Here is a 25,793-nt window from a genome sequence, read left to right as displayed (position 1 = left end):
GGGAGTGTTTCCATTTCTTTCCGTTTTGGGCTTTTGTCCATCGCATTTGTAGAGCTGGGATTTCTTTGGGCAACCGTGATTGCACATAGTGTGTAAAAGGCTTCTGGCAGAGAAATACTAGAAGCCCGATCTGGCGGAATTTCTGGGAAGGAGCTGTCGGGCTATGCGTAGAGAATCTGAAGTTTTGCTGTCCTCGACCTGTGCACTGACTAGGCAGGCAGGGAGCCAACTTGTCATCTTTCCTTTGCAGTTTTTGCTCCTCTTGTTGTCATGAACGGAGACATTAGGTATGGGCGGGTGTGCAAGGCAGGGGCATGTGTGAGTTTCTCTGATGGTCTCTGGAAAGGCGTATTTTGTTGAAAGGCAGGAAAGGAGAGCAGCATAGTTTGCTCTGTCCCATGTCCTTGTTGAGTGGAGGTCCTTTGCAAGGTGCTGTGTAAGTGAAAAGGTAACTTGTTTTGCAGTGTGAAGAGTTCCCTGGATGGGGTTTGCACTGAGTTGACTGTGCATGGCAGAGGCAGTGCAGTGCCAAACAAAGCCATGGGGAATTAGCTCAAATGGTAGAGCGCTCGCTTAGCATGCGAGAGGTAGCAGGATCAATGCCTGCATTCTCCAAGCCCCTTCTCTTTGCTCCCATCCCATCTTTTTTCCTTTCCTTTCCCACCCGACCCACTTGTCCCCACATACACCATTTATGTCTACGCGGAAAGGAGCGTTCCAGGCTGGTCTTGGCTTTGCGGTAAGCCTTTTGTCCTCAGGGAGCAAAGGGGGCAGCTTCTCTTTCAGGAGAGTGTGTGTCTGAGTTCTTTTCTTTTGTGAGCCTCTTTGTGTTTGTTTTTCCTGAGGTAGGCTTGGAAAGCGGAGTCGGGTGTGAAAGAGTACAAGAGGGAATTGGTCAGTCATTGAGGAAGGGGAAGGGAAATGGACTGAGAAAATGTGGTTGTTTAAAAGGCCCCTTTCGAGCCAGGCAGGAGGTTTCAACCTCGGACCCTTTTTCCATTGCACAACTGTTCCTATTCCGGGTGGGAATCAGGGCTGGGGTGCCAGCGGTGTGCTGCGCATGCTGGAGACAATCCCGGATCCCTTGTGGGTCAGCAGGAGGATGTGGCGTCCGAGCTAGCTGGCAGGGCTAGCGTCGCACCCCCTGGCGTTCCGTTCTTCCCTCGCGGCGTTGCCTTCCTGCCGTGCCTGTTAGGGTGCCTTTGAACGGTATATGCATGCGGACTTCCTGTTGGGTGAATTGAGGGCGGATGAGGCAGCTACCCAGCACCCGGGGCAGGCATGAAGATGAAAGGATAGGTGTGTGTCGCTTATTCCTTTCAAGGGCTGGGCACGGGCAAACCTGTGATTAGCAGTTAGTGCCAGTGGCACTTCTGCCTGAACCCTTGAGTCACTCGGGGCCATTTGTGCCTTGCTTCCTTTGCTAGCTCAGTTGGTAGAGCGAAGGACTGTAGGCTTAATTCTTCGGCGAACCCTTAGGTTGCTGGTTCAACTCCGGCTCGAAGGAGTTGGTCTTCGTTGCCTGCATTTCTTTAGAGCTCCCATTGCCATGTTTTTCTCCATTCGTGCGAGATTGGCCGCTGGAAATCTGTTGCATTTAAAGCACCATTTGCCACTACTTTCATCTACCACACCTGCTTCCAAGTACCTAGACCACAGTTTAGGCCTTTGTAGGCAGAGTTCCTTTTTCTTCGCCTTCCCACACTCACAGCTTAGACATCTAGCTATTGATCTCAGACTTCAGAAGGGCCATTTGTCCCCCTGGTAGCGGGGTGCCTTTATCATAAAAGAGGCTGGCCGTAGCTATGTCCCCAAGCTGTCTTCAGTGTTTCTTGCCTGGGGCAGAGGTGCCAGGGGGGACCTAGTTTCTGGTGGCAGGGAGGAGAGGAACGTAGGGGGAAAAGAAGATTCCCCTGTCCTTCAGGCTCAACCTTTTGTGTGCGCTGTTGACGGTGGGCTATTTTACTCAAGGTTGTAGCAATGTGTGCCTTTCAGTGGTTTGCTCTCTCTTTGTCCATCTTTCCTCAGCGTCATAGAGCTCAATTGATGGAGAAGTGCAAGGGGGTGTTTCCATTTCTTTCTGTTTTGGGCTTTTGTCCATCACATTTGTAGAGCTGGGATTTCTTTGGGCAACCATGATTGCACGTAGTGTGTAAAAGGCTTCTGGCAGAGAATTACTAGAAGCCCAATCTGGCGGAATTTCTGGGAAGGAGCTGCCGGGCTATGCGTAGAGAATCTGAAGTTTTGCTGTCCTCGACCTGTGCACCGACTAGGCGGGCAGGGAGCCAACTCGTCGTCTTTCCTTTTCAGTTTTTGCTCCTCTTGTTGTCATGAACGGAGACATTAGGTATGGGTGGGTGTGCAAGGCAGGGGCGTGTGTGAGTTTCTCTGATGGTCTCTGGAAAGGCGTATTTTGTTGAAAGGCAAGAAAGGGGAGCAGCGTAGTTTGCTCTGTCCCGTGTCCTTGTTGAGTGGATTTCCTTTCTTATTCTTTGTTCCGTTGGTTTGGGGTTTTTGTCATCCTCCTGCTATGTATTCTGAGCTTCAATCTCTGCTTAGAGTAGTCCATTTTTGTATCTCATGTTCCGGGTGAGGAGAGCATAAGAACAAAAAGAGTCTTTTGTCCTGTTGTTGACAGGTTCTCTATCAAAATATACTGAATTTCCAGTTCATAGAATCATAGAATATCAGGGTTGGAAGGGACCTTAGGAGGTCATCTAGTCCAACCCCCTGCTCCAAGCAGGACCAATCCCCAACTAAATCAGTTGTAGGAAGGAAACTGAGTCCAGACGGAATTGATGGGTCTCCTCCTGGGATGGGTGTAACAATTTCTGTACAAGAGCATCTCTTCACACTAATTAATGTTCCGCTCCTGTATGGTTATTCAGACAGTGACAGAGGCTCACAATGCAATCACTCAAACATCACATTGTAATTTGGAACACAGACATTAGAAGTAAGATTAATGCATGGAGCAAATCACAAGCATTAAGTAGAGTTTAAACTCTGTACACTTGCTCATAATTCTTATATCTTTTTCATCAATATTAAGTTACAAGTGAGACAGACAGCTTCCAGCTATGTATCATTGTGTGTTCAGTGTAGACTTTGTGACCTTGGTTTGAGCTGGCACCTGGCCTCCCAGTTTTACAGAAGCTAGCATCACCGTCAATTACATGGTGATTAAGAATGGTCACAAGAACACTGCATTGCGATGTTAATCTGAATTTCATTTTGTTGAGTGGTCAAGGAGCCATATCTAGAGCTAATTTCTGTGGACTGGATCATTCCCTCTGTATCTGTGAGTGGAGGAGACTAAAGCCATGTCTATACACACAGCACTGCAGTGGTAGAGCTGTGTTGGTACAGTTTGGGTATGTCTACACTGTCAGAGTTACAAAGCTGCTCAGAGAACGCTGAAGGGAAACCACTGTTGTGTGTGCACACTGTCAGCTGCCTGTGCAAAAGCATGTTCACACTTGCGGCACTTGCAGCAGTATTTGGAGCGGTGCACTCTGGGCACCTTCCCACAGAGCATCTCTTCCTCTTCTGCCACTAAGAGTTCTGGGAAGTCGGAGGGGGTCATGGGGCATCCTGGGTCCTGTCCCAATGCCTCATGATGCATTGCTTTGCATCCTAGCAATCCCTGTGCTTTCGTCCGCATTTGGAGCCATCTTTCAATGGTTTGTGTACTGCACGCTCTGCCTCTTTGGTCTTCAGGACTGGATCCCACACTGTTGACCAGTATGCTGCTTGCTCTGACTAACACATCACAAGTGGCAGTGGAGTTACTCCTTAAACTACAAAGGCAAGAGGAGTGCGACATTAATCTCGCCATGCGTAGTAGCTATGACACGAGATTGCTTGTGACATTCACGGAGGTGCTGACCCCAGTGGAATGCTGCTTTTAGGCTGGGGAAACAAGCACTGAATGGTGGGATCACATTGTGATGCACGTCTGAGATGATGAGCAGTGGCTGCAGAACTTTCAGATGAGGAAAGCCACATTCATGGGACTATGTAATGAGCTCGCCCCAGCCCTGCGACAAAAGGACATGAGAATGAGAGCTGCCCTGCTGTTGGAGAAGCACTTGGTGATTGCACTGTGGAAGCTGGCTACCCCAGACTGCTACCGATCAGTCACTAACCAGTTCGGAGTGGGAAAGTCGACCATTGGACTCGTGTTGATGGAAGTGTGCAGGGCCGTTAATCTCATCCTGCTCCGAAAGACCGTGGCTCTGAGCAACATGCGTGACATTGTGGATGGCTTTGCACAAATGGGCTTCTCTAACTGTGGAGGGGCAATAGATGGCACACACATTCCAATTCTGGCACCAAACCACCTAGCCACTGAGTACATTAATCGGAAGGGGTATTTCTCTATGGTTCTCCAGGCGCTTGTGGATCACCGTGGGCATTTCACGGACATTAACGCAAGCTGGTCCAGAAAGGTGCATGACGCATGCATCTTTCAGAACACTGGCCTATTCAGGAAGCTGCAAGCAGGAACTTTCTTCGTGGACCAGAAGATCATGGTAGGGGAAGTCAAAATGCCTATTGTGATCCTGGGAGACCCTGCCTACCCCTTATTTCTGTGGCTTATGAAACCATACACAGGGCAACTTGACAGGAGCAAGGAACAGTTCAACAACAGGCTGAGCAAGGACAGAATGACTGAGTGTGCTTTTGGCCATTTAAAGGCCCGCTGGTGCTGCCTATATGGGAGACTGGACCTGGCCAATGACAATATTCCTATGCTTATAGATGCATGCTGTACGCTCCATAATATTTGTGAAGGGAAGGGTGAAAGCTTCACTCAGCGCTGGACCGCTGAGGCTCAGTGCCTGGAGAAGCTGAATTTGAACAGCCAGAGACCAGGGCTATTAGAGGGGTGCAGCATGGGGCCATAAGGATCAGGGATGCCTTGAGGCAGCAATTTGAAGCTGAAACCCACTAATATTTGTTGTTATGCTCAGGAGTGCAGTCCTTGTAATGCTGGGAGGTGATTGTGATTGGTGCAGACAATGCACTGTGAAGGTTTAAGAAAATTGCCTGTTGCTTTGCAGGACTCTGTTTGCTTTCAATTAATGGAATAAAGATTGCTTTCAAACCAACACAATTCTTTTATTTAAAAAAAAACGGTGGAAAGAGAAACACAAAAAAACACATCAGCACTGAGAGGGATGGGGGAAGGGAGGGTCCCAGGAGGAAGTGGGGTCCTGGGATGGTTAAAGATTTGTGTATGTCCAGGTATCATATGCAACCTTGCCCTTTGGAGTACAGTGCAGCAGATACTGTACTTCAGCAGGGCTAAACTGCAGAGGGACGGGTGTTGATGCAGTGGGTACTGGGAGTCCGCAGTGTTGGACTGTGATGGGGGAGAGTGGAATGCCGCGGGTACAGACTGGAGCCAGGAGGTTGATAAGAGTGTGTTGGTGGTGTGTGGGGGGCGCATGGGAAAGAGTTTTGCAACAGCGACTGCGGAGGAGAGTGGGTGCAGAGCTCCTCGGTTTGCAGTGCTAGTAGCTCCTGGAGTGTGTCCGCTTGGCGCTCCATAACATTTAAGAGCCACTCCGTGGCTTCGTTCTGGCGTACCGCATTCTCCTTTCTCGGTCCCTCTTCTCGCTGTTCTGCCACTCCTTCAATTCTTGTTTTTTGGCCGCAGAGTACCTCATGACCTTACACAGAAAGTCCTCCTTAGTTTTTCATGGCCACTTTTTAATTCTGCGCAGCCATTTAGCCAGCAATAACAAAGAGGGAGGCTGGGCTCCCAAAGTCATTCTATGAAGCCAAAATGCAACATTTTACAGAACCTATATTGTTGGCAACACAGAGACCACTGATTCAGTGATTTAAAACACAGTCACTATTCACATACTTATCACTAACTGGTTGACCCCAGGCAAGCACACATGAGCCACAAGACCCCCAAAATGGGGAGTAGCTGCAGGGGAAATCAGTGTTCCAGGACTGTACTGGACACTGGACACATGGCTCTTGGGGAGAGCCACCATTGTATGGGGGAGGGCCTTATAATCATTCCTGTCCCCACATTTTCCACAGGCTGTGTTGATTATGGAAGATATCTTGCTGCAGAGGGTGAGCAGGGAATCAAGGGAGGGTCTTCTCCAAGACTGCGGCTTCTGCCCTGGCCCTTATGCGGCTCACCTGTGTGCAGCAATGGACCCCCTCCCCCCAGTGACAGCAGAGTGACGCGGGAAAGTTACCCTTAATGGGGCAAGAAACAAAGCAGCTCTGCCAAAGAACCTGCGGCAGCAGATTGCCCAGTATCTCCACGAGAGTTTCCTGGAGATCTCTGAGGCAGATTCCCATGAAGTGAGGGAGTTAATCAACACCCTGTTCTGCTCAGTCCACTCAGACTAGGCATGTGGTGGTAGGCACATCATGCAGACACAAGCCTGCTTTCTGCAACCCTCCTGCCCCCAACAACTCGCTTCAGTGATTCCCAAAATCAAAGCCACTTATCAGGGGCCTCCTCTCCTGTTTGCGCTTCACTAAGCTCTGACTGCTGTGACTGGCTAGCCCCCTCTGGGGTAGAAAAGAGCTCCTGGCTGCATGCACCTCTGACCTCTGAGTTGTCCTGTGCCTCTGTGTCCCTCTCCCCCTCCACATCCTCGTCCAAGATTTCCTCCTCCTGGCTCGGTCCAGTCTTGACTGGCACGCAAGCTACCCCAGTATCCACAGTGAATTTTGCAGTGGAGATGGGGTCGCCACCGAGTATCGCAACCAGCTTTTTGTAGAACTGGCAACTTGTGGGCACAGCACCGAAGCAACGGTTTGTCTCCTGCGCCTTGTGGTAGGCGTTCCACAGCTCCTTCACTTTGACCCTGCACTGCAGTGTGTCCCGGTCATGGCCCTTTTCTGGCATGCATCGTGAAATCTGTCTATAGGTATCATAATTCCTATGGCTGGAGCGGAGCTGGGACTGGACAACCTCCTCTCCCCAAATGCTGATGATGTCCAGCAGCTCAGCATTGCTCCAAGTGGGAGATCACCTGGTGCGTGGAGCAGGTGTGGCCACCTGGAAAGATGCACTGAGACCACTGCATGCATCACCGAGCAAACAGGAAGGGGACTTTCAAAATTCCCAAGGAATTTATGGGGTTGGGATGATGGTTGGTCACCTGAAGACAGGGCAGTAGAGTTCAAACCGATGACCAGAGAGGCAAGAACAGGCATTGTGGGACACCTCCTGGAGGCCAATCGCAGGGCTGAAATCAAGCAGGGCGTCTACACTGGCAGCGCAGCGCTGTAGCTCCAGCGCAGAAAGCTGGACGCCTCTCGTCGGGGTGTTCTTTTTAGAGCGCTACAATTGCGCAGTTTCTGTGCACTACGTGGCTTGGCCGTGTGTGCACCTCGGGAGTTAGAGCACAGAAAGCTGCTTCACTGCACAGAAACTTGCCAGTGTAGACAAGGCCTTAGTGAAGACACTCCATGCCAACAGGAGAGAGCTCGCCCGTCAGAATAAAAAACCCAACTCGGTGAGTGGCAGAAGCTATGTTGGTGACAGAAACTCTCCTGCCAACACAGCTCTGGGCACACAAGCCCTTTTGTCAATGTAACTTATGTTTCTCAGGGGGTGGAATATTCACACCCCTGAGCGACATAAGTTTTGCAATAGAGGCTGTCGTGTAGACATAGTCTTAGATCCAGTTCATCCCCTGTTCATGGGCATAGGTGTGGTGGAGGATCACTTCCATGGCATCGTCCCTACTTGCTGGGCCCCTGTGGGGCTTCTCTGCGGGAGCCCCATAGCATTGGCACTGCATTTATTCAGAGCAGTTGAGAATGTTGCTACTAGCTAAGGAGTAAAAGAATGTAAAGCAGCTATTTAATGGTGAATAAATGATGGGAATATTGTATAAAGAAAGACTTAGGCTTTGTCTTCACCGACTCAAAACTGTTTCTTTTTTTGTATAGAGAGAACTAATGCGTGGTAGTTATCTCGCTGTAAAATACTAAGTGGAGACATGGCATTTATAGTGTTTACTCTGAGGTAGCAGGTGAGATCAGTGCTATACCTCTTACCTGGGATTGGCCTGGCCTAGTTTATCTCATGGAGTGCCTTCTTTACACTATGTTTTTGCAGCAGGATAGCTAACGGATGTTAATTATCCTGTGCTAAAAACACACTTTTTTTTGTCAGTGAAGATGCAGCCTTAGAGGCAGCTGCTTCTGCCATAGATAGTAATAAGGCAGAATTTACCGGGGTAACATAGAGGAATGTTGTGTAATGTAAGTTCAAGATAAGAAACTATAAAATAAGAGAATTCTCTGAACTTGAAACCCATGATATCATAATAGCATTGAAACCCTAACCTACATACCACACAACCTCACCCTACTCCATCAAATCACTCTAAGCTCATTGCGTTCTGTTAGTCTTCCATGGGTGACTTCCTCCCCAGCTTTCACTCCACAGGCCTCAAATTTTAACGTATTACAAATATAGAGGCTCTTACAGCTATTTCAGTGATATCAAGCATATCTTATTCCATTGCAACAAGGGGCTTCTTCGATAGTTTCTGCTTGGATTTAACAACACACATAACATTCCTTGGGTAAGATACTCTCCTCTAAAGAAACATCTATTTATTTAGTGCTTTAGCGTGTAAGCCCCCAGTTGGGATCGAGGTTTGGTAAAGCTAGGCTCTGCACAAACACATGGAAAGACATGGTCCATGGGTTGAAGACAAGGTAAGACAAGGATAACAATATTAAGATCATGTGGTTACACTGGCTAGTTATATGCACAACTAGATGGCTCTGAATTATATGATTCTCTTTCCTTAATAAACTAACTTAAATCAGCCCTCCACGATGCCTGCTCAGTGTAGCCATCACGGCTAGACCAATTTCTTGTAGGTGTCACAGCAGAAATGGGTCTTGAGGAGGATTTGGAGGGGCAGAGGGACTGGTTTTCTGGATTAAATTAGGGTGAGTAGTATATGCACAACAGGTGGTATGGAATGAAGCCTGGAGATGTTTAAAGGAGAAACACACATATTGGTGGGCTGAGATAGGGGATGGGGAGTAGATCCTCTGTGTTGGTGGGCTGGGTAGTTAGAGGAATGGGTCTTCTTTGGTTTTTGAGGAGGGCAGTTTTATCCTGACTGCTGGTGGTCTTCCCTAGCTGGTGTCAGGGACTGGGGTTCCGGTGGGAGTCAGGGAGAGGTAGTGAGGCTCCAGGCTCCCTCTCAGTAGACGTTCTTCAGAATCTAGGCTAGAACTGGTCCCGTTGGCACTGAGAGGGAGAGGGGAGGGTTGCCAGACTGTCAGTGCAGCAGCAGGCTGGCCCCTGCCTGTACTCTGCCTAGTCTGCTGCTGCAGCAGCTAACAGGGATGGGTTGGTTGTGGGGATGAGGTGGTACATCTTCCATGTGCTCCTTAAAGGGAAGATTCCCTTGCAGCATCTGCTTCAACCACTGCAATAGCAGGCGTACATGCAGTGTGAAAGCTGCAAGTGTGTAGTCCCAGACTTAGAAGGCAGAACATTTTAACAAGCAGAGCCTGCCTTAGTATATATGGGTGGGCTTGTGAAACAGTTTTTTGCCATCTCCTCTCTGCTGCAATGTAACTGACTCGTGCCCACCATTATCAGACCATTGCACACAGGGCCAGCTTGCAGATTTAAAGGAGGGTTAGCTAGATGGTTCTTTTGGGCTACATTTCAAATGTAACTGATTTAACCTAAAAATGTGTTTAGGGTGGCATCTGTAGGTTCCCTTGGACTCCTGCTGCAGAAGTAGAGCCCTTACTTCTTGTCACCGTAGCTGAGATTCTCCTTACCATCAAAGGCCTATTAACAAGAGGCTCCTGTGAGCCACTTCTGCCTCATCAGTGAGTTTCTACTAAAATAATTCCACCCCCACTCTCTTCTGCAGCTTTTTGGCACCATAAATGTTTCTACAGAGAACACCTTTTCTTCCATCTCAGTCTTGGCTGCTCAGAGATTATACCCATCTATACTGACATTCCACCAAATTATGCCTACTGCATCATAGTCTCCATCATTGAGTAGCCCTTCCAGTTTGGTTTGCTTGTTTCTGTGCAGTTGTGTATAAACATTTTAGTACATAGATACTTATATTATTTAGCTTTTGTCTCAGAAGATCATCACCTTCTGCTTTACTTCATAGGCTAGAAATACATGCCTAGTCATCTGAGTAAAGCAAAAGCTCCCTTTCTCCCCTTTCCCTACCAAGTTTAAAGATTGCCTGCAGTGGAAGGGAGGGATGCAGAAGGGACAAGCTAGTTGAGGGCTGGGGGAGAGAGAATGAGGAGTTCAAACTTCCATAGACACTAACAGTCATCTCTGACTCTGCCCACAGAGGGGAGGGAAAGAGATGCATCTCTTCTCTATTGCCAGAAACTTCCCTCTCCAACGTCCTCTGTCTGGTGCCAAAACTCCCAGCTGTCCCCAAGCTGCCAAAACAACTTCCCCCTGACAACTTTTAAGGTCTTGTCTGCACAAGAAAGTTGCACTGGTTTCATTAAAGGTGTGATCTGAAACTGATTTCGTCAAACTGGTACAACTTTCTTGTGTAGACAAGGTCTCTGATTTATTTATACATTTTGGGTGAAATCCTGGCCCCATTGACTTTACCTTGAAAATCAACAGCAGACTAAAATAAATTGAATTTAATGTGATTCTCTTACTTTGCATACAAAGTGTATTACTCATTTTCATATGTATGTCAGCAAAAACCTCAATTTTTTTTAATTCACCAGAATCTCCTGCAGAGTTTCCAGACTGTTGCATTGGTATTGCATGAAAACTAGATGCCTTGCTATTGAATTTAGGTCCATCTTGTCCCAGAGTACACCGGGTTTGTTAATAGCACTTAGCACTCATATAGCACTTTTCCTATTCAAAACACTTCATGAACATTAACTATTGTAAACAACAAGGCCTTCTATAAGGTACTTTACTGATCAATTATTCTGTATTGCACTAATTATTCTTATAGTCAAATAACACTGAAGATAATATGTTAATTGCATGTACAGTATGTAAGCAGACAGTGCAATTCCTTACAGTATGTGTGGGGAGTGGGCTTAAATTTGTAGATGGAATATGTATTGTTTGTACAGTTGTGTGATAAATTATTGGCAAATAGAAGCACAGATGGCTTTGCCCTAAGATCAGGCATCACATGCCAGAAATTATCTGAGAAATTGTCATTTTAAAAATAACTCTAGAACAAGTGCCAAGTTCTGAAGGATCCATGTGTCTAATAAACAGATATAAACACAGCAGTGTCCAAAGCTTAAATATATTTGGATTATACTATGGATAAGGAAAACATGCACAATTATCACCTATCCTCTGCTAGTAAAAATGAAATCTCTTCATATATCTTTTGTGCTTTTAATCAGGAACTGGAATTCTTTAATTGCTATGGAATGAATGGACCAAATAGTCACTCTAAATTAAGTTCCAGTTACCTAAGGAAGTTCAAGCAATTATAAAGTCAGGAGAATTTTTGTACTAGTTTTTTAAAGTTATTACACTTTTAGGGCCTAATTATTTAGGAACTGATCCACAGCTCTTATTGACTTCCATTAGATTTGTGAGTACTCAGTGCTACTGAAATTCAGGCTTTGAGTTTATTAATACTTCTAAGTCAAATTATTGCAAATATCATTGTAGTTGTTGTAACCTTTCAGTTTACTAAAACTGTATTTATTACATACTGTAATTAAACAATACATTACGATTTCTGATAATAGTCTTTTGCTTCACCAGGAAATGACATCAGGTTATTCAGGGCTCTATAATTTTCACGGTGGTGCAGAGATAAGAATGAACTCGATTGCATTCGCTGTGCTGTTAACACTTGTGCTTCTCCAAGGGGGTGAGTGCTGCCATGTGTCAATGACAACTGTCAACTCCTCTCCCCTTCCTCCGCCTCCTCCTTGCTCTGAGACAGGAATGTTGATCTCTCATCTCTGTAATCCATCACCTGTCTGAATCTGTCCTTGTGTCACTTGCATATATGGACAAGTTAGAATGGCAACTTGTGACGCTGTGCTGCTAAAAACGGCTCCAGCTCCCTTCAGCTCTTTGTTTTAACAATGTCCTCCAGTGAAAGAAATTCAAAGGACATTTGATCACACAAGCCATGGAATTATTTCAAGGAAACTAACCCGGAAACTGATCGACAGTATTCTTTTATTCTGGACATATGCACCTTGGAACAGCTAGGAGATGAGCACTTCTCTGAATTACAAGTCCTTTTCCAAAGAGCAGCAAACCATGGATAACCTGGAGAAACAACTTATTTGCCCCATCTGTTTAGAGATGTTTACTAAACCTGTGGTCATCCTCCCCTGTCAGCATAACCTGTGTAGAAAATGTGCCAGCGATATTTTCCAGGTAGGTTTATTTCAATATGAAGATTTGCAGGTATAAATATCATTTTCCCAAGGCAAAAGGGCGGGGAGAATTTACACCATCAGTTTATTTGCTCTTAAGAATTTGCAAGTTTTTTAAAAAGGCATAAATAGAAGCTACTTAGACAGAAAACATCTCTGTTTGGCTCTCTCTGCCTGGAGATCTGTGGGGGAAGATCCTCTGCTGCTGTGAGTTGTCATATGGTGTTTACATGTACGGTATCCATATATAGAGACAACTTATACCAGCAGAGGATCTGCCCCCTTGTCTTGTCTTTTATATATTGACCCATTTTTTGCATTTATTTTTATTCAGACTGACTTTTCTATTTCAAGTATTGAGAGCCAGCAAGATCTATCAGAGGCAGGGCCACCTGGGGTTGGGGGGCTGGTAAACGGGACAGTTTGCCCCCGGCCCCCAAAATGATGGAGAGGTGGCCGGGCCAAATCTGAGTGAGAACATTGTGACCTGGTGTCCTGGATGGCAGTGCCACTCTGGTTTGGTGCCTGCCATTGATAGTGCAGGGAGCCACTTGCCCAGCCTGGCCAGGTCCAGATGCCACCACTGCCGCTGGGCTCATTGCACTGGGCCCAAGGGAATCCACTAGGCCTGGAGCCCAAAGTAGGAACAAGATCAGGGATACTGCTCCAGAGCTCAGGGAGAGGTGGGATTCGGAGCAGCCCCCTGGCTGCACGCAGGGCAGACCCCACACAAGCCTGGGCCTTCTATGGTCCCATCTCACCCTACCTCCTTAAGCTCTTTCGTCTCCATAATAATTTTTTTGGAAGGGTGGGGGAGGGTCTTGACTACCAGATTTTGCCAGGGCCTCCTAAAATCTCTGTGCGGCCCTGAAAAATGTTTAAAGATGTTTAATTTCAAATTTCTGTTTGTTCTAGCACTGTAGAATGGTATGTTTATCTCTAGCACAGGTTGTTGCAATATTATTAGCTGGCAGGTGCTAAGTGAAGTGATGTTGGGCCATAACGTTTATCTGGGGATTGTTAGGTCAATGGAGAGTCCTACTTTAAGGGCCTGATCCAAAGATCATTGGAGTCCTGAGGGTGTTTTCACTGACTTCAGTGGGCTTTGGGTTAGATCTGAAATAGTTGGCCTGATATGCACCTTGTGTTGTGAAAATTAAGGTCATTATTAGAATAACCACAGTGTTAAAAAAAAAAAAAAAAAAAAAAGCTATACATGGCCTTATTCACCTGTAATTTTACTGCTTGGCAAGAACAGGCCTCTAACCCGTATCTGCCAACCAGAGGAGGCACCACTATGGCATCAGGTGGTCGATTTCGCTGTCCCTCTTGCAGACATGAAGTGGTTCTGGACAGACATGGTGTGTATGGACTTCAAAGGAACCTATTAGTGGAAAATATCATTGACATATACAAGCAGGAGTCCACCAGGTAACATACTAATTTGTATCCTTAAAAGAATATTTACCATACAAGATGATGCAGCTATGACATTTTTTTTCTTTCCTTTGCTTTGTGAGTTGTTAGTTTTGTTTATTTCATTTTATCTTTTGGAGCTGGTGGAGGTTTACTGTACTTGGAGACTGGAATGATATCATACGTGCCTCTGTCTTTATTGTGGAATGAAATACAGCCCTCACTTATTATTCTATATCACTTGACAGAATGCAACGTTAAAATAGGTGCTGATTTTTTGCTTCCCACACGGAGTCTGATTCCGCAGTCCTTATTCACATGCGTGATCCTTAGTCATGCAAGCAGAGTCCTTGAAGTCAATTGGGTTAGTCACATGACTAAGGAAAGAAGGGTCTTGCCCATTTACTCAGTCTTACAAATTTTTCAAAACTTTCATGTTCCACAATTTGTTTTCAGTCCATGTATTCCTGTCTTTAAAAGGTGCCTGCACTTGTTAGGAAGCCCTGAGGGACAAATAGAATGAGAAAAAATATATCTGAATTATACTCAGAAGCCATCCTGCATCAGAATACTGAATCATCAATATTTTTAAAAAGCACTCCTGTAAGCTTAGGATGTGAACTCATGAAATCAAGTCTTATTTAGGCCTCACTTTCTGTACAGAAGAGAATGAAAATGCCAAAAATAACAGTTAATGACAACACAGTGTAGCTGTGCATAGGAAAACCAAAATCCTGGAGGGGAAGCATGAGTTAACCCTAAAAAGTAAGACTAACAACTACTGGATAGAGAACTGAGCCAGCAATAGAATATTACCATTTTCTTTCTTACCAAGTGATAAGCAGGAAAGGTGCCACACATCACTGATCATACTTCCGTTTGCATCACAGAGAAGAAAAACTAAATAGCAAACCCAGTTCAACAGTCTTGCTCAAGCCAGTAATCCTTATCGACTCAAGCAGATTTCAGTGTAAGTGAGGGGTTGCTTGCAGCACTGGTTTCATGCTGAATGCTGCCTTTTAGAGGCAGGTTGGTTGGTTATTGATTTCCCTCATTAATTGCCATCTTACAAACTTTTTGTCAATGAGACCGTGTAGGACAGTTTCAGTAGAAAATCTCAAATCGACCACAAAGAATGCCAACAAAGAATAGCACATATCCACTGATTTAAGGGAAACTTTGTCACAAATTTACTTTATGTATCAAACTGTTCCCAGCCTCTGTGGTGGTAGGAGCAGGAAAGGGGTAAGGGGAGGAAGATAAGGTGACCCACCTCAAGGTGACCCACCTCCTCAAGGAAGGGGAGGAAGATAAGGTGACCCACCTCCTCAAGGGGAGGAAGGGTAAAGAGACCCACAGTTGAAGTTGTTGTATTCCCTTCTGCACAAAAACTGCTCCTGGCTAGCAAATCTAGCTACACCAAATGAGGCAGGAAGGCAGAGGAGGAAGCAGGGTCATGGTCTGCATCCTCTTCTCCCAGCTGTTAACTCTGAACGTAGGCTGCACTGTCAAAGAGTGACACAGGAGTTGTACTCCCTGCCAGAGGCACAATGTCTCCCAGTGCTGGCAGTGCAGCATTATGGTGCCTCCATGCCTGCCCAAGTACAAGGCTATGGCTAAAAGGCAAAATGGAACCCTGCATGCCCAATTCACAGCCCAACTCCACCCCTTTTGCACTACTCCGGTGTAGCAAAGGGGCCATAAACTGGGTAGATCTGGCACCTAGAAAATACCCCTGATGTAAAAGTGTTCTTCAATTGGTGCAAGCTCCTCTATGCTGTCCTTCATCGCAACCCCATGCTGAAGCATGGGTGGAGAGAGGAGTGTGTGGCTGGAGCACTGGCTATCCTTGGCTGTAGGATGGCCCCATGGAACTGCCGTAAACTAAGCTGGGGGCCAAACCAAGAAGCTGGGGAGCACAAAGTTGACTGAGAGCTGTCTTATTCTTTCCCCGTAGAGTGGCACACTGAGCAGAGCTTAGCTACTCCCATGACTCTCTGTCCCCGAATGTGTCAGTGATATACAAATACCCTGTAGTTAGCAGGGAAAATCAGAGGAAATGAATCAGCAGAGCTACTTCACTGGCTGTAGCAAGCAACAGAACAAGCTGATCATATGTGGGTCTTTAACCTCTTTTTGCATTTTTCTATACAGTTTGAGGTTAACTTTAATACTATGGATGTTACTCTTTTTTCCCATGAGTCCATGGCTTTATTCTGCAGCCATTGCAGCAAGAATACGTAAAAGATCATAGGAGATTTGGTGATTCTTATTTTTTTTTAACCTCACAAATATAAAATGCAATAAACTGAACTAAAGAAGAGAACAAAAATATGCATATAAATGTATGTTGTCTCTGTTATTTCTCTGCAAGGATTATTTTTAATACCTGAAGGTATTTTTAACCCTCACTTATGTCCTTAGAGTTACACTAATTATCAGGGCTATCCTGGCAACAGTAATGCTTCAGAGCATTATCTAAGCTATTTGACACGTTGTATGCCTCAGCTGCTTATCTCCCTCACCCTAACTTTTCTAAAGCCATGATGAGTATGTTGCCAGGAGTCACATTGCCTTATTCTATGCTGGTATAGCCCCATTGAAATCAGTGGCATTACCTTCCCAAAAAACTGGGGCAAATTAGGCCTGTTACCTTTCTTGTATATCTTCCACCTTATTGAATGATCTATAGTAACTACTCCACTTTCTTTATAACGCTCTGTAATATAACACCTTCTTTGTCTCATTACTTCCCAAATTAAAGGCTAGGTTTTGCCAGGCCTTGCACAGGAGGAGAAGGCCAAGAGCCTTCCTCATATCCTTTCCTAGTGCCCCTCTTCACCATTGTAATCCCTGAGCTTTCTTGACCATGGGAACCTCCCACCTAGCATCCTTTGGGGGACATGACCCCAAAGGTGGATGCAAGGAGAGGGGTCCATGGCTCCCAGCTGCACTCCACACTAGCCAGTGGAGCTGTCTGGGTGCACAGAGGAGAGCATCCTAAGGGAGGAGAGCATTCCTGTGTTCCTGGCACACTCATCCAGTGCTCCCTGGAATGCTCGCTGGGGTGTAATGGCGCTGCAAAGCCCCCAATATGGGCCTCTGCCTTGCAGGCACAGTCAGGCCTTTATGGAGGCTAATGTTAATTTTTCAGTATTAAATGAAATGACTGGCATTGTTACCAAGTAAAACTCTGCATAGTGTGGGAGTCTGAATTTCAACAGAACATTTCAACTGAAGCTTTTTGGCACTGTATAAATCCCGAGACAGTCGCTCATGACTAAACGGTTCCTCCTCTATTTTGGTAATGTAGTACCCATTCCTGTAAACCTTTATTCAAGTGAGTATTTTTTTTTCCTTTAGATTCACACTGGTGTAATGGAGAGCAGAATCTGGCCCAGAAAGCTCACACATACTATAAGGCGACATTTATTAGAACAACCATTCTTTATCAGGCTCAATCAATTTTTCCTTTGAATGACAGTGACATGAAAATATAAAATGAGTACACAATGGTCCATATCCTCAGCTCATGTAAATCAACATATGTCCACTTCTGGCCCTAATTATACTAACTGCATATTTGCTAATTTATTATTGCGCTTAGTTGCACAGTGCATCTTCTCATGCATTAGCTTTGTTTTTAGTTTTTGTTTTGCTTTTTTGTTCCATAAACCCAACACATCAATGATACAAAGCGCTCTCTGCTTTAAGGATCAAATCTTAGCCATGTGCAAAGCAACAGTAAGGAGGCTCTATTCCGGGGACCCAGGAGAGTGGGAGCCAAGATGCATCCCAAGTCAGATCAGGAGCTTCAATATTACTTGTGGAATCTCTCTGAGTTGCAGTTTTAGGGTCTGATCCTACAAGCCATCTGCACAGGCACTCTCATAGAAGTCACTGGAGTATATAGTAAGTGTGTATCTCTCATAACACTAGATGCTAGATCAGTTTAGCTACCAACAGCTTCTTCAATAGGTTTATGATTAATAATTTACTACTAAAACTGTGCTAATATTTTCCTACAGACTAGTATTTAAATTTTCATTTCAGGAGAATCTGACTTCTGTTACACCAATGTGAATCCAGATGATCTACTTTGAACTCAGTGGAGTGACTTCGGATTTACGCTGGTATAAAAGAGATCAGAATGTGGCCCAAGGGGCTCTGGTAAAAGTCTCTCATTTTTCAGGGAAGAGGCTTGTAAATTAACAGCATATCAGTTTCTTTTCCAGTTTTCTATGCTAGTTTTAAGAGCTTCATTGGTCCAGAGATTTCTGCCTTGGTTTCTTTGAACTCCTTATGATACCTTTTGAAGATTGGCTACTTCTGACAAAGGGTCCCTCAGGTCATCACTGGGTCGACTTGATACCTTTACCTTTTTGACCCTCCTTGTCTGTCTGACATGTTATTGGTCATGGTTTCAGTGACAGATAACTGATTTCTAGTCTTGCAAATATTTTCAGGAAGTGCAGGCATTTCAGTCGTCTTGCCATTTCGAGGTTTGCTGTCCATCCACCCATGTGTGCAGAAACTCCTGCTGCTGCCCCACGGTATGCATAGGGAGTTGGGTGTTTTGGAATCATCTGCACACAATTTAAAGCATCCTTTACAATGTACACATTATGCAACTGCCTGGTAGAAAACTGATCCTAATAATATAGAATATTTCTAGAAATCTTGTTACTTCCATCTCATTATTACTGTGTATCCTGTTATATTGCAGAGCATAGATTTTGCTTACTGTACGAACAGACTCCTATAACTTTTGTTTCAAAATCTCATAAAATTAAAAAATGGAAGCAGAAAATATTTTATTTTCAACTTTTTTCCAACTTTTTATATATTTGTCTTGATTTCCCTTTCAAGTAGTGCAAAAGAGAAAACATGCCTGCTATCCATGAAAAGGAGTAGTTATCCCCACTGTACTAACCTGTATGGAAGAGTCTTATATCATTTAATAGAAATGATAATCTTTTTATTAGTTTTTGAAGCATCTAATAGAATGTTATGGACAGTTGTTTCCCCACCACAGAATTCTGTACAATGGTTTAAAAGTATTAAAACTAACTCATTCTTTGTTCAGTTCTATAGGTTTTTATAAACTACTAAATATAGGAACTAGTAGTTTCTATAAACTATTACATTTCTGTGGAGCAATTGTCTTCACTTCTGTTAAATTCTATAGGACTTTCCTATAAGTGGAAGCTTTGGGAATATGGGATATGTTTGTAGCGCCCCCTCTCCACCCAGTTACCTTCTTTAATGCCAATCTGCTTAGAGGTTTTGATGGACAGGTCTGAGTTCTTCTGGATCCTGCCACCCACTCAGCAAGGTGTATCGTCTTTATTTTTCCCTACGAATTTATTTGGCTGTGCCTCCACCCTCCTCGCTCCTTCCTGGCAGGGTAATCAGGCAGGTTGGAAGGAAAATTCTAATCACACGGTAACCCCCACTTTCTTGCCAGATAGTTGGAGACTCCCAAGAAATAACGCAAACACATACAATATATTCAACACAGTAATTATATTAAACAGGAGACAAATTATATAACATAACAGGGTAAAACACTATTCTTAGGGTCACCGGTGCCCACGCTGATAAATACCCGTGACTTTCCCCAGTCACGTGACCTGATGTAGCAAATGTAAGATCAGTGTCCCGTTGGTACACGTACTTTGTTGGGGCTTTTGATGACTTATCACCACGATATCGTCTCTGCAGTGGTTTAGCAGTGTGGCTGACTGGGTTCAGTACAACCCAAAGGACTCACAAGGGGGAGGAGGTGGTAAGTCCCTCCACGGGTTTAATATGCAGCAGGTTATAAAATCCCCAAACTCTTACTCCCTGGCTTGAGGACACAGTTCGGGGAGTACGGGGTCCCCAAAACAATTTCCCTGACTGACTAACTAAAAGATGATGCACTCACAAACTCCATGAATGATCCTCAGGTTCAGAGATGACTCTGAACTCCTCAGTCACTGCAGAGGGGCTGCTCTCTGCTGGCAGCGATCCTCTTCAGGCAGGAGTCAGGCTCCTTCTAGTCTCAGGATTTCCCTTCACCACAAAGGGGTGCAGGGCTCAAGGTGTAGATTACACAACTATACTAAAATCCAAACGGTAGTCTCCTACCCCAGTGTCCAGACACACACAGCAGGCAGCAGCCCTGGACTAGCAGCCAGAGCAGAGCTGACCATGTGGTGACTGGTCTCACCTAGGGAGCTGGAGGGCTAACTCAGCCTGGCTGGGAAGTTTCCCAGCAAATGCTACAAATTGGGAATCATCAGTGGGGAAGGAAAAAACCCAGCTGAGGGATCTGCTGTCAGATCCCTAGAGGCCTGTTCTCAGGGGGAGCCCTGCATGCAGGCCTGGGACTCACCAGCTCCCCACGCAGTCAGCCCTGCCCTTTCCCTGGCTGGCTCCAGACTGACTCAAAAATGGCTTTTCCCCTTCCCTGAGCTCCCTGGGAAGGGCATCTTACTCCTTATTGGTTGCCGGGCAGACTCTGAGTCTGCTTTGGTTCCCCCTCCCTACCAGGGACAGGGTGCCTGTTCCTGAGCTGCCAGCATACAGAGCCCCAGGAATCTAGGTCATCTCCTTGGGGATTACATGTTAAACAGAGACCCCAATGGCTAGTATAGTGGTGTTAACTACTCTACAAAGTCCATGTTAGAAACTTGTTCAGCTAAGACCATTTTAAATGCAGTTCCAAACATGACTCTTTAATTTGGTTCCCAGCCTAGTATGGATGGGGACCAAGGTTTCAATCCTGCATGGTGCCAAGCATGGTGTCTTTAAATTCTTTTATTTTATTTGTAACAGGGACTTAATCTGAAGTATATGAAGTTCCTTTGACACCTATGGGACTACTCGAGTAAAATTAAGGCCCTGCTTAAGTGTTTTACCAGATCAAGGCCAGCTTGCTCAACTTTTTGTATGACTGAGCCCTGAAGACCTCAAGCATGTAGGTGCTGATTCAGAAAGATGTTAAACAACATGCCTAACTTAAGTGCATGAGTAGTCTCACTGACTTCAATGGGTTTACGTACACAGGCACCTTCCTGAATAAGGGCCATACAATGAAGTCATGCTTCCCAGCTTGTCATATTGTGTCAGGAAAAATTACAAGTACTTGCACATGTTTATTCACCACTGGTTAGCAGGTTTAAACTATTTTGTGGTTATGGACTGAAACCTCAGGTACTGTTTTTATCCCTTTGTTTTGTGTTGAAGGACACAGGTGTTATCAAGATCAGTAAAGCAAGTAAACAAGTGACTATTTTAATGTGTTTAATGATAACTTTCACAGACCTGAAAGAAAATCTGAGCAGCCAATGTGTGAAGAGCATGAGGATGAGAAAATTAATATCTATTGTTTAAACTGTGAAATACCCACATGTTCAATGTGCAAAGTTTTTGGTGCCCATAAAGACTGCCAGGTTGCTCCTCTCAAAAACGTTTACCAGCGACAAAAGGTACATTTTTTTTGCTTCTAATCATAATGACCCACTCAATGTAAAGGGACGCCATCAACATGAAATCTAGTCAGTTTAAAAAAAAGAAAGTTCAAAGTGCAAAATCTTCCCCTCAGCTGCCCTGCCAATTTTGTGGGTTTACAATCCATATTTCTGTGGTGTTGGTTTTTGGTTGTTGGGTTTTTTTAAAGTTGTTTTCTCCCCTCTTGCTATGTGAAAGACCCACACAAATCTCCAGAGAAACCAACTCTACAGAGTAAAATATTTTACAAGAAATTGAGAAAAAATATATTTGTCCTAATTGTGTTCAGTTATAATTAATTACATATTAGCTGTAATAATAGTAAGGAAATGCTTTCAGACAGATGTGATTTTTAAGTTGATCTCCCTTTACATTTCTCAGACTCTTGTTTTCAGTCCTTTTAGACCAGGAGCATAGGCAGGATTGCCAGCAGAAGTGAGGGAGAGAGCAACCCCACTCAAGTCTAATAGGTTTATATTGGATGCTTCTCTTGCTTCTGTTTAAATAGGGATCTTTGTCTTTAGGGGGAAAATCCTCTTCTGCTAGGGATGTTAAATAGCTGGCAGCTCATTGTGTGCCCAGTATCCTCTACCATTACTGTCACTAGTAAAAAAACTTGATTATTTATTTTTAATACAGTATTCATTTAAAGACTGACTCACTGACTCATGAGATAAGCAACTCATTTTCTGGGGAGGCCCAGTGAGCTAAGCAACCAGAGAAGGCCAAATTTACAGCACCAACCTCCAGGGTTTTTTTGTTTTTGTTTTTTGTTTTTATTTTTTTTTACACAGATGCACGTGTGTGTAAACTAGAACTGAGGAAATACTTTGGAAAAGTATTTGCAAACATTCTCTTGAATAAGAAAGGTGCAATCTCTTTGGCATCCATACCCGCTTTTAACCCCCTTCTGACAACTTTCTTGCAAGAAAGTTTGTGGAAAGAGTCTCCCGAATGTTCATGTGACTATGTTTGCACAAGTAATTATGACAGAAGTTTCTGGTAGCTGTCTTGAGAGCTCCTTGTTGATTTGGAAGAGATCTAGTCAGGGGACAGAAATAATGCCATGTGAGTTAGAGTGACAGAGCAATAAGCAGCAGCCACAACAAATAGCTTGTGAGCAATCCATAGGATGAAATATGTTTGCATAAAATAGCTGTCAAATAATGTATATGTGTCATTACACTTGTAACTAGACTGTAGGGCAAGCTTATTGCACATCCCAGGGGCTCCTTGTGTCCGGCTGTCCCCCACACCCTCACAAGCTCCCAGTGTTCCACCCTCCCATCCTCTTCTGGTTCAGGGATTCCATGCCCCACACCATTTTCCCCCTTATGTCAGGAGCTCTGTGCTCCCCTCCTTCCCTTCTTCCCTCCAAGCAGGGGCTCTGTGTGCCCTCACATTCCTGGGTCTCCCATTCACCCCATACCAGCAGTTCTGTATGCTCTCCCATTTCCCCCCTGTCAGGGTTCTCCATTCTCTCCCATGCCAGGGGCTCTATGTGTGTGCTCCCTTTCTCCCATCTCCTCATACCAGGGTCCTCCATCCTCCACCCCCTCCGCATACACACCCCAGGGGTTCTGTCTGCCCCCTCATTTCCTGTCCATCCGTCCCCCGCATTCCAGGGGCTGTGTGTGGGACACCATTCGTCCTTCCTTCATGCCTCTCCATTCTTCCCTTGCCTTACACCATTCCTCTTTCTTCTTTTTTCTCATTCAGTGTGTCAACCTTTTAAAACTTTGTTGGGAGGTTGGGCAGAGCTAAGATGAGGGGTGTTATGTTAGGAGGGGGTGAATGGCTGCCATCAACCAACAATTACAGAGGTTGTTGAACCTGATAGCTCTGCCAACTGGATGCCAGGGGCTCCATCTATCCCCCATTTCCCTCTTGTTTGTTTTTGTTTTTTCTGGTTTTCACCATAATCAATGGGGTTCCTGCTCACTGATTCCTCAGATATTCCCGGACATTTGGAATTGATTGGATGTGGCATTCAGAAGTTATCATGTTACAGCCAAATGCTAGCAAATTGAGCGTAAGGCCGTGCAAGCTTGGCCAGTTAACAAATTCATACAAATTATAATTTATTCACAGATAACTCAGGAACAGAAAAAGGAGCTAAATTAATAAATAATTTATTCACTGTGAATAGCTTGCCTGACTCTGCTGCAAAACCAAATTTTTGTACCTAATTACCCACGTTGCCTGCTCAAAAGGTGCTTCGTGCGTGTGCAAATGGATATACCTGCACATTTTTTTCCCGTGCATTTTTAGAGGCTTTCAAGGTGTCTCACAATTTTTCAGAAATTTTCATTCCAGGAAAAGTTTCAAATTTTCATTCTAGTTCAGGATGGAAACAAAATATCAAAATACCAGAATTTCCCAAAGGATGGAAATTCAATTTTTTCTATCAGCTCTAGTTCTGAGCAATTATATACCCTTGTGTAGCCCACTCATCCACTGTTTTTGCATCTCAGGTTATATGTGCTATTTTGTGAAAAGCGCATGAGAAGAAAGCATATAAAGTAAAACTGCCAACGTGCATATTATTAACTCTGCATATGCTCATTCTCCTACTCCTGTTTAGTCTGTACTCAGTGATGGCATTGCAGTACTCGTGGGCAGTAATGACAGAGTGCAAGGAATAGTAGGTCAACTGGAGGAGACCTGCAGGACAGTAGAGGTAAGTAATGCAGCTTGAGTTATGTGTTGAACATGACGTCCAAGGACATATCTGGTTGTTCATGATAATTTTCTTGCATTTATATAATTTGCTTCTTCCAACAGGTTCCCCAATTATTTTGCCAAATGACTGCATATATTACATCAGAGCTGCCAACTCCTGATGATACTGTATTGAGTTTCACACTTGCAGAAATTTTTTTAAGCTTCTCATGATTTCCTCACATCTTGTAGTAATCTCACAAACTATTCCCCTGATTTGCGGCTGTCTTCCGTCACTCTCAGTGGGATTGGTACTAGGATGCCTCATTTCCGTAAACTTTTTGTAGGTGGAAGTGAGGCTGGTTTTTCTAGTGAAGATGTCCTTTGTCTCTCATGCTTTCAATGGGGTAGAAGTCAAGCTGCCCTCAGTAAAGATAGCTGGTCCTCTTCTCCATGTGTGACCTGGAAAGGAGACATTGAGGGGACAGGAAGACAGAATAGGTAGGTGTGTGTATGTGAGGAGGGGGCGGTTGGATGATGAAGGGAGTGGAGAAGTACTCAGCATGGAGGGGTAGGTAGGAAGGGGGGCAGTGTCTGATGAGTTGGGGATTGGGATGAAGGGGACTGAGGAGGCTTGAGAAGATTCTTAGCCATGAACGGGATGAGATGAGATTGGCTGGCAGGGCTGAGCACAGGGGGAACAGAAGGGGAGTGAAATTCTTTTTTTCTACCCACTTCATCACTAGGATCCCTAACACGCCCCTTTATGCCCCCGCTCCCAACCAAAACTCTTCCCTGTGACACCCTGGCCACAGTGACTCTGTTTTTCACTTTGCAAATCTGAGAAGGGATCATATGCTGCTTGCAACCTCACTACTTATTATAAGCACCTGCTGCCACTGCTCTGGTGTAAATCTGGAGTAACTCCACTGTGTTGTCATGAAGTGGGCCAGATTCTGTTCTTATTTACACTAGTGAAAAGCTAAAAAAATGCTGTCTTTGGAAAGCTTTGTAGTGGACCATGGATTCTTTGACCTCTGGGATATAGCTTCTACCTGAAACTTAAGATGGGAAGGAAATCAAGGAGATGCTGAGATTTCTGAATTGCATCTGCAATTTTGGTCACGTAAATGGTCTGCTATGGCAGGACCAAATAAACCTAGACCATCCCTGACTGGCGTTTGTCCAATCTGCTCTTAAAAATCTCCAATGATGGGGATTCCACAGCCTCCCATGAAAGACTATTCTGGAGCGTAACTATACTTACAGTTGGAAAATTTTTCCTACTATCTAACTGAAATCTCCCTTTGCTGAAGATTAAATCCATTATCTGGTATCCGGCCTGTGATGGGTTGTACACGTCCGGTGCAGTCTGGGAGCCGTTGGAACTGCTGTGCCCCCTAACAATTCAGCTGGGTTGGCCTTTCTCATGCTGCTTTGCTGGTGATACACAGCCAGCCTCTCCAGGCCCTGTTATCACCCAACATGACAGAAGGTAGCGCCATACACCCAACTGAATTACCTGAGTGCTTTACCTAAGCCACTAATGGACAAAGAGGAGGCCCCCAGCCAACTTCCCAACTCTCTAGGCTTGCACCCCTAGTGGAGTATAAACCCAGAATTATACCTTCTTACACTGCTCAGGGATCTTTATGATGCAAGCTCATTAATTAATTCGCTCCCCCCTTGATGTGGGGAAGATGTGCAACAGCCTTTGAGATTTCCCCATAAACTTCACTCAGAATGCTCTGGTTAACATAAAACAAGTTTATTAACTACAGAAAGATAGATTATAAGTGACAGCAAACAGATCAAAGCAG

The 25,793-nt window shown here is 44.8% G+C and overlaps 1 protein-coding gene and 1 non-coding gene across 5 annotated transcripts in view; both read left to right on the top strand.

Moving 5' to 3' along the window:
• The first annotated feature begins 542 nt into the window (after positions 1-542).
• TRNAA-AGC (transfer RNA alanine (anticodon AGC)) lies at positions 543-615 on the top strand. The gene has a single exon. It is a non-coding gene; the product is annotated as a tRNA-Ala (tRNA).
• Positions 616-12,060: 11,445 nt separating this feature from the next.
• Positions 12,061-25,793, top strand: part of TRIM55 (tripartite motif containing 55) — a 62,593-nt gene continuing 48,860 nt past the window's right edge. The window contains exons 1-4 of one of the 4 annotated variants that reach the window (XM_074944291.1): positions 12,061-12,400; positions 13,658-13,830; positions 21,125-21,290; positions 23,897-23,992. In XM_074944291.1, coding sequence (XP_074800392.1) covers positions 12,233-12,400; positions 13,658-13,830; positions 21,125-21,290; positions 23,897-23,992 — 603 coding nt within the window. In that variant the 5' untranslated portion in view covers positions 12,061-12,232. The remainder of the gene's footprint in view (positions 12,401-13,657; positions 13,831-21,124; positions 21,291-23,896; positions 23,993-25,793) is intronic. The other 3 variants (XM_074944293.1, XM_074944292.1, XM_074944294.1) reach the window with 3 other exon arrangements.

Source organism: Natator depressus, chromosome 2, assembly GCF_965152275.1.
Source record: "Natator depressus isolate rNatDep1 chromosome 2, rNatDep2.hap1, whole genome shotgun sequence".
Classification (NCBI taxonomy): domain Eukaryota; kingdom Metazoa; phylum Chordata; order Testudines; family Cheloniidae; genus Natator; species Natator depressus.
This window is presented reverse-complemented; position numbering and strand designations above follow the sequence as displayed.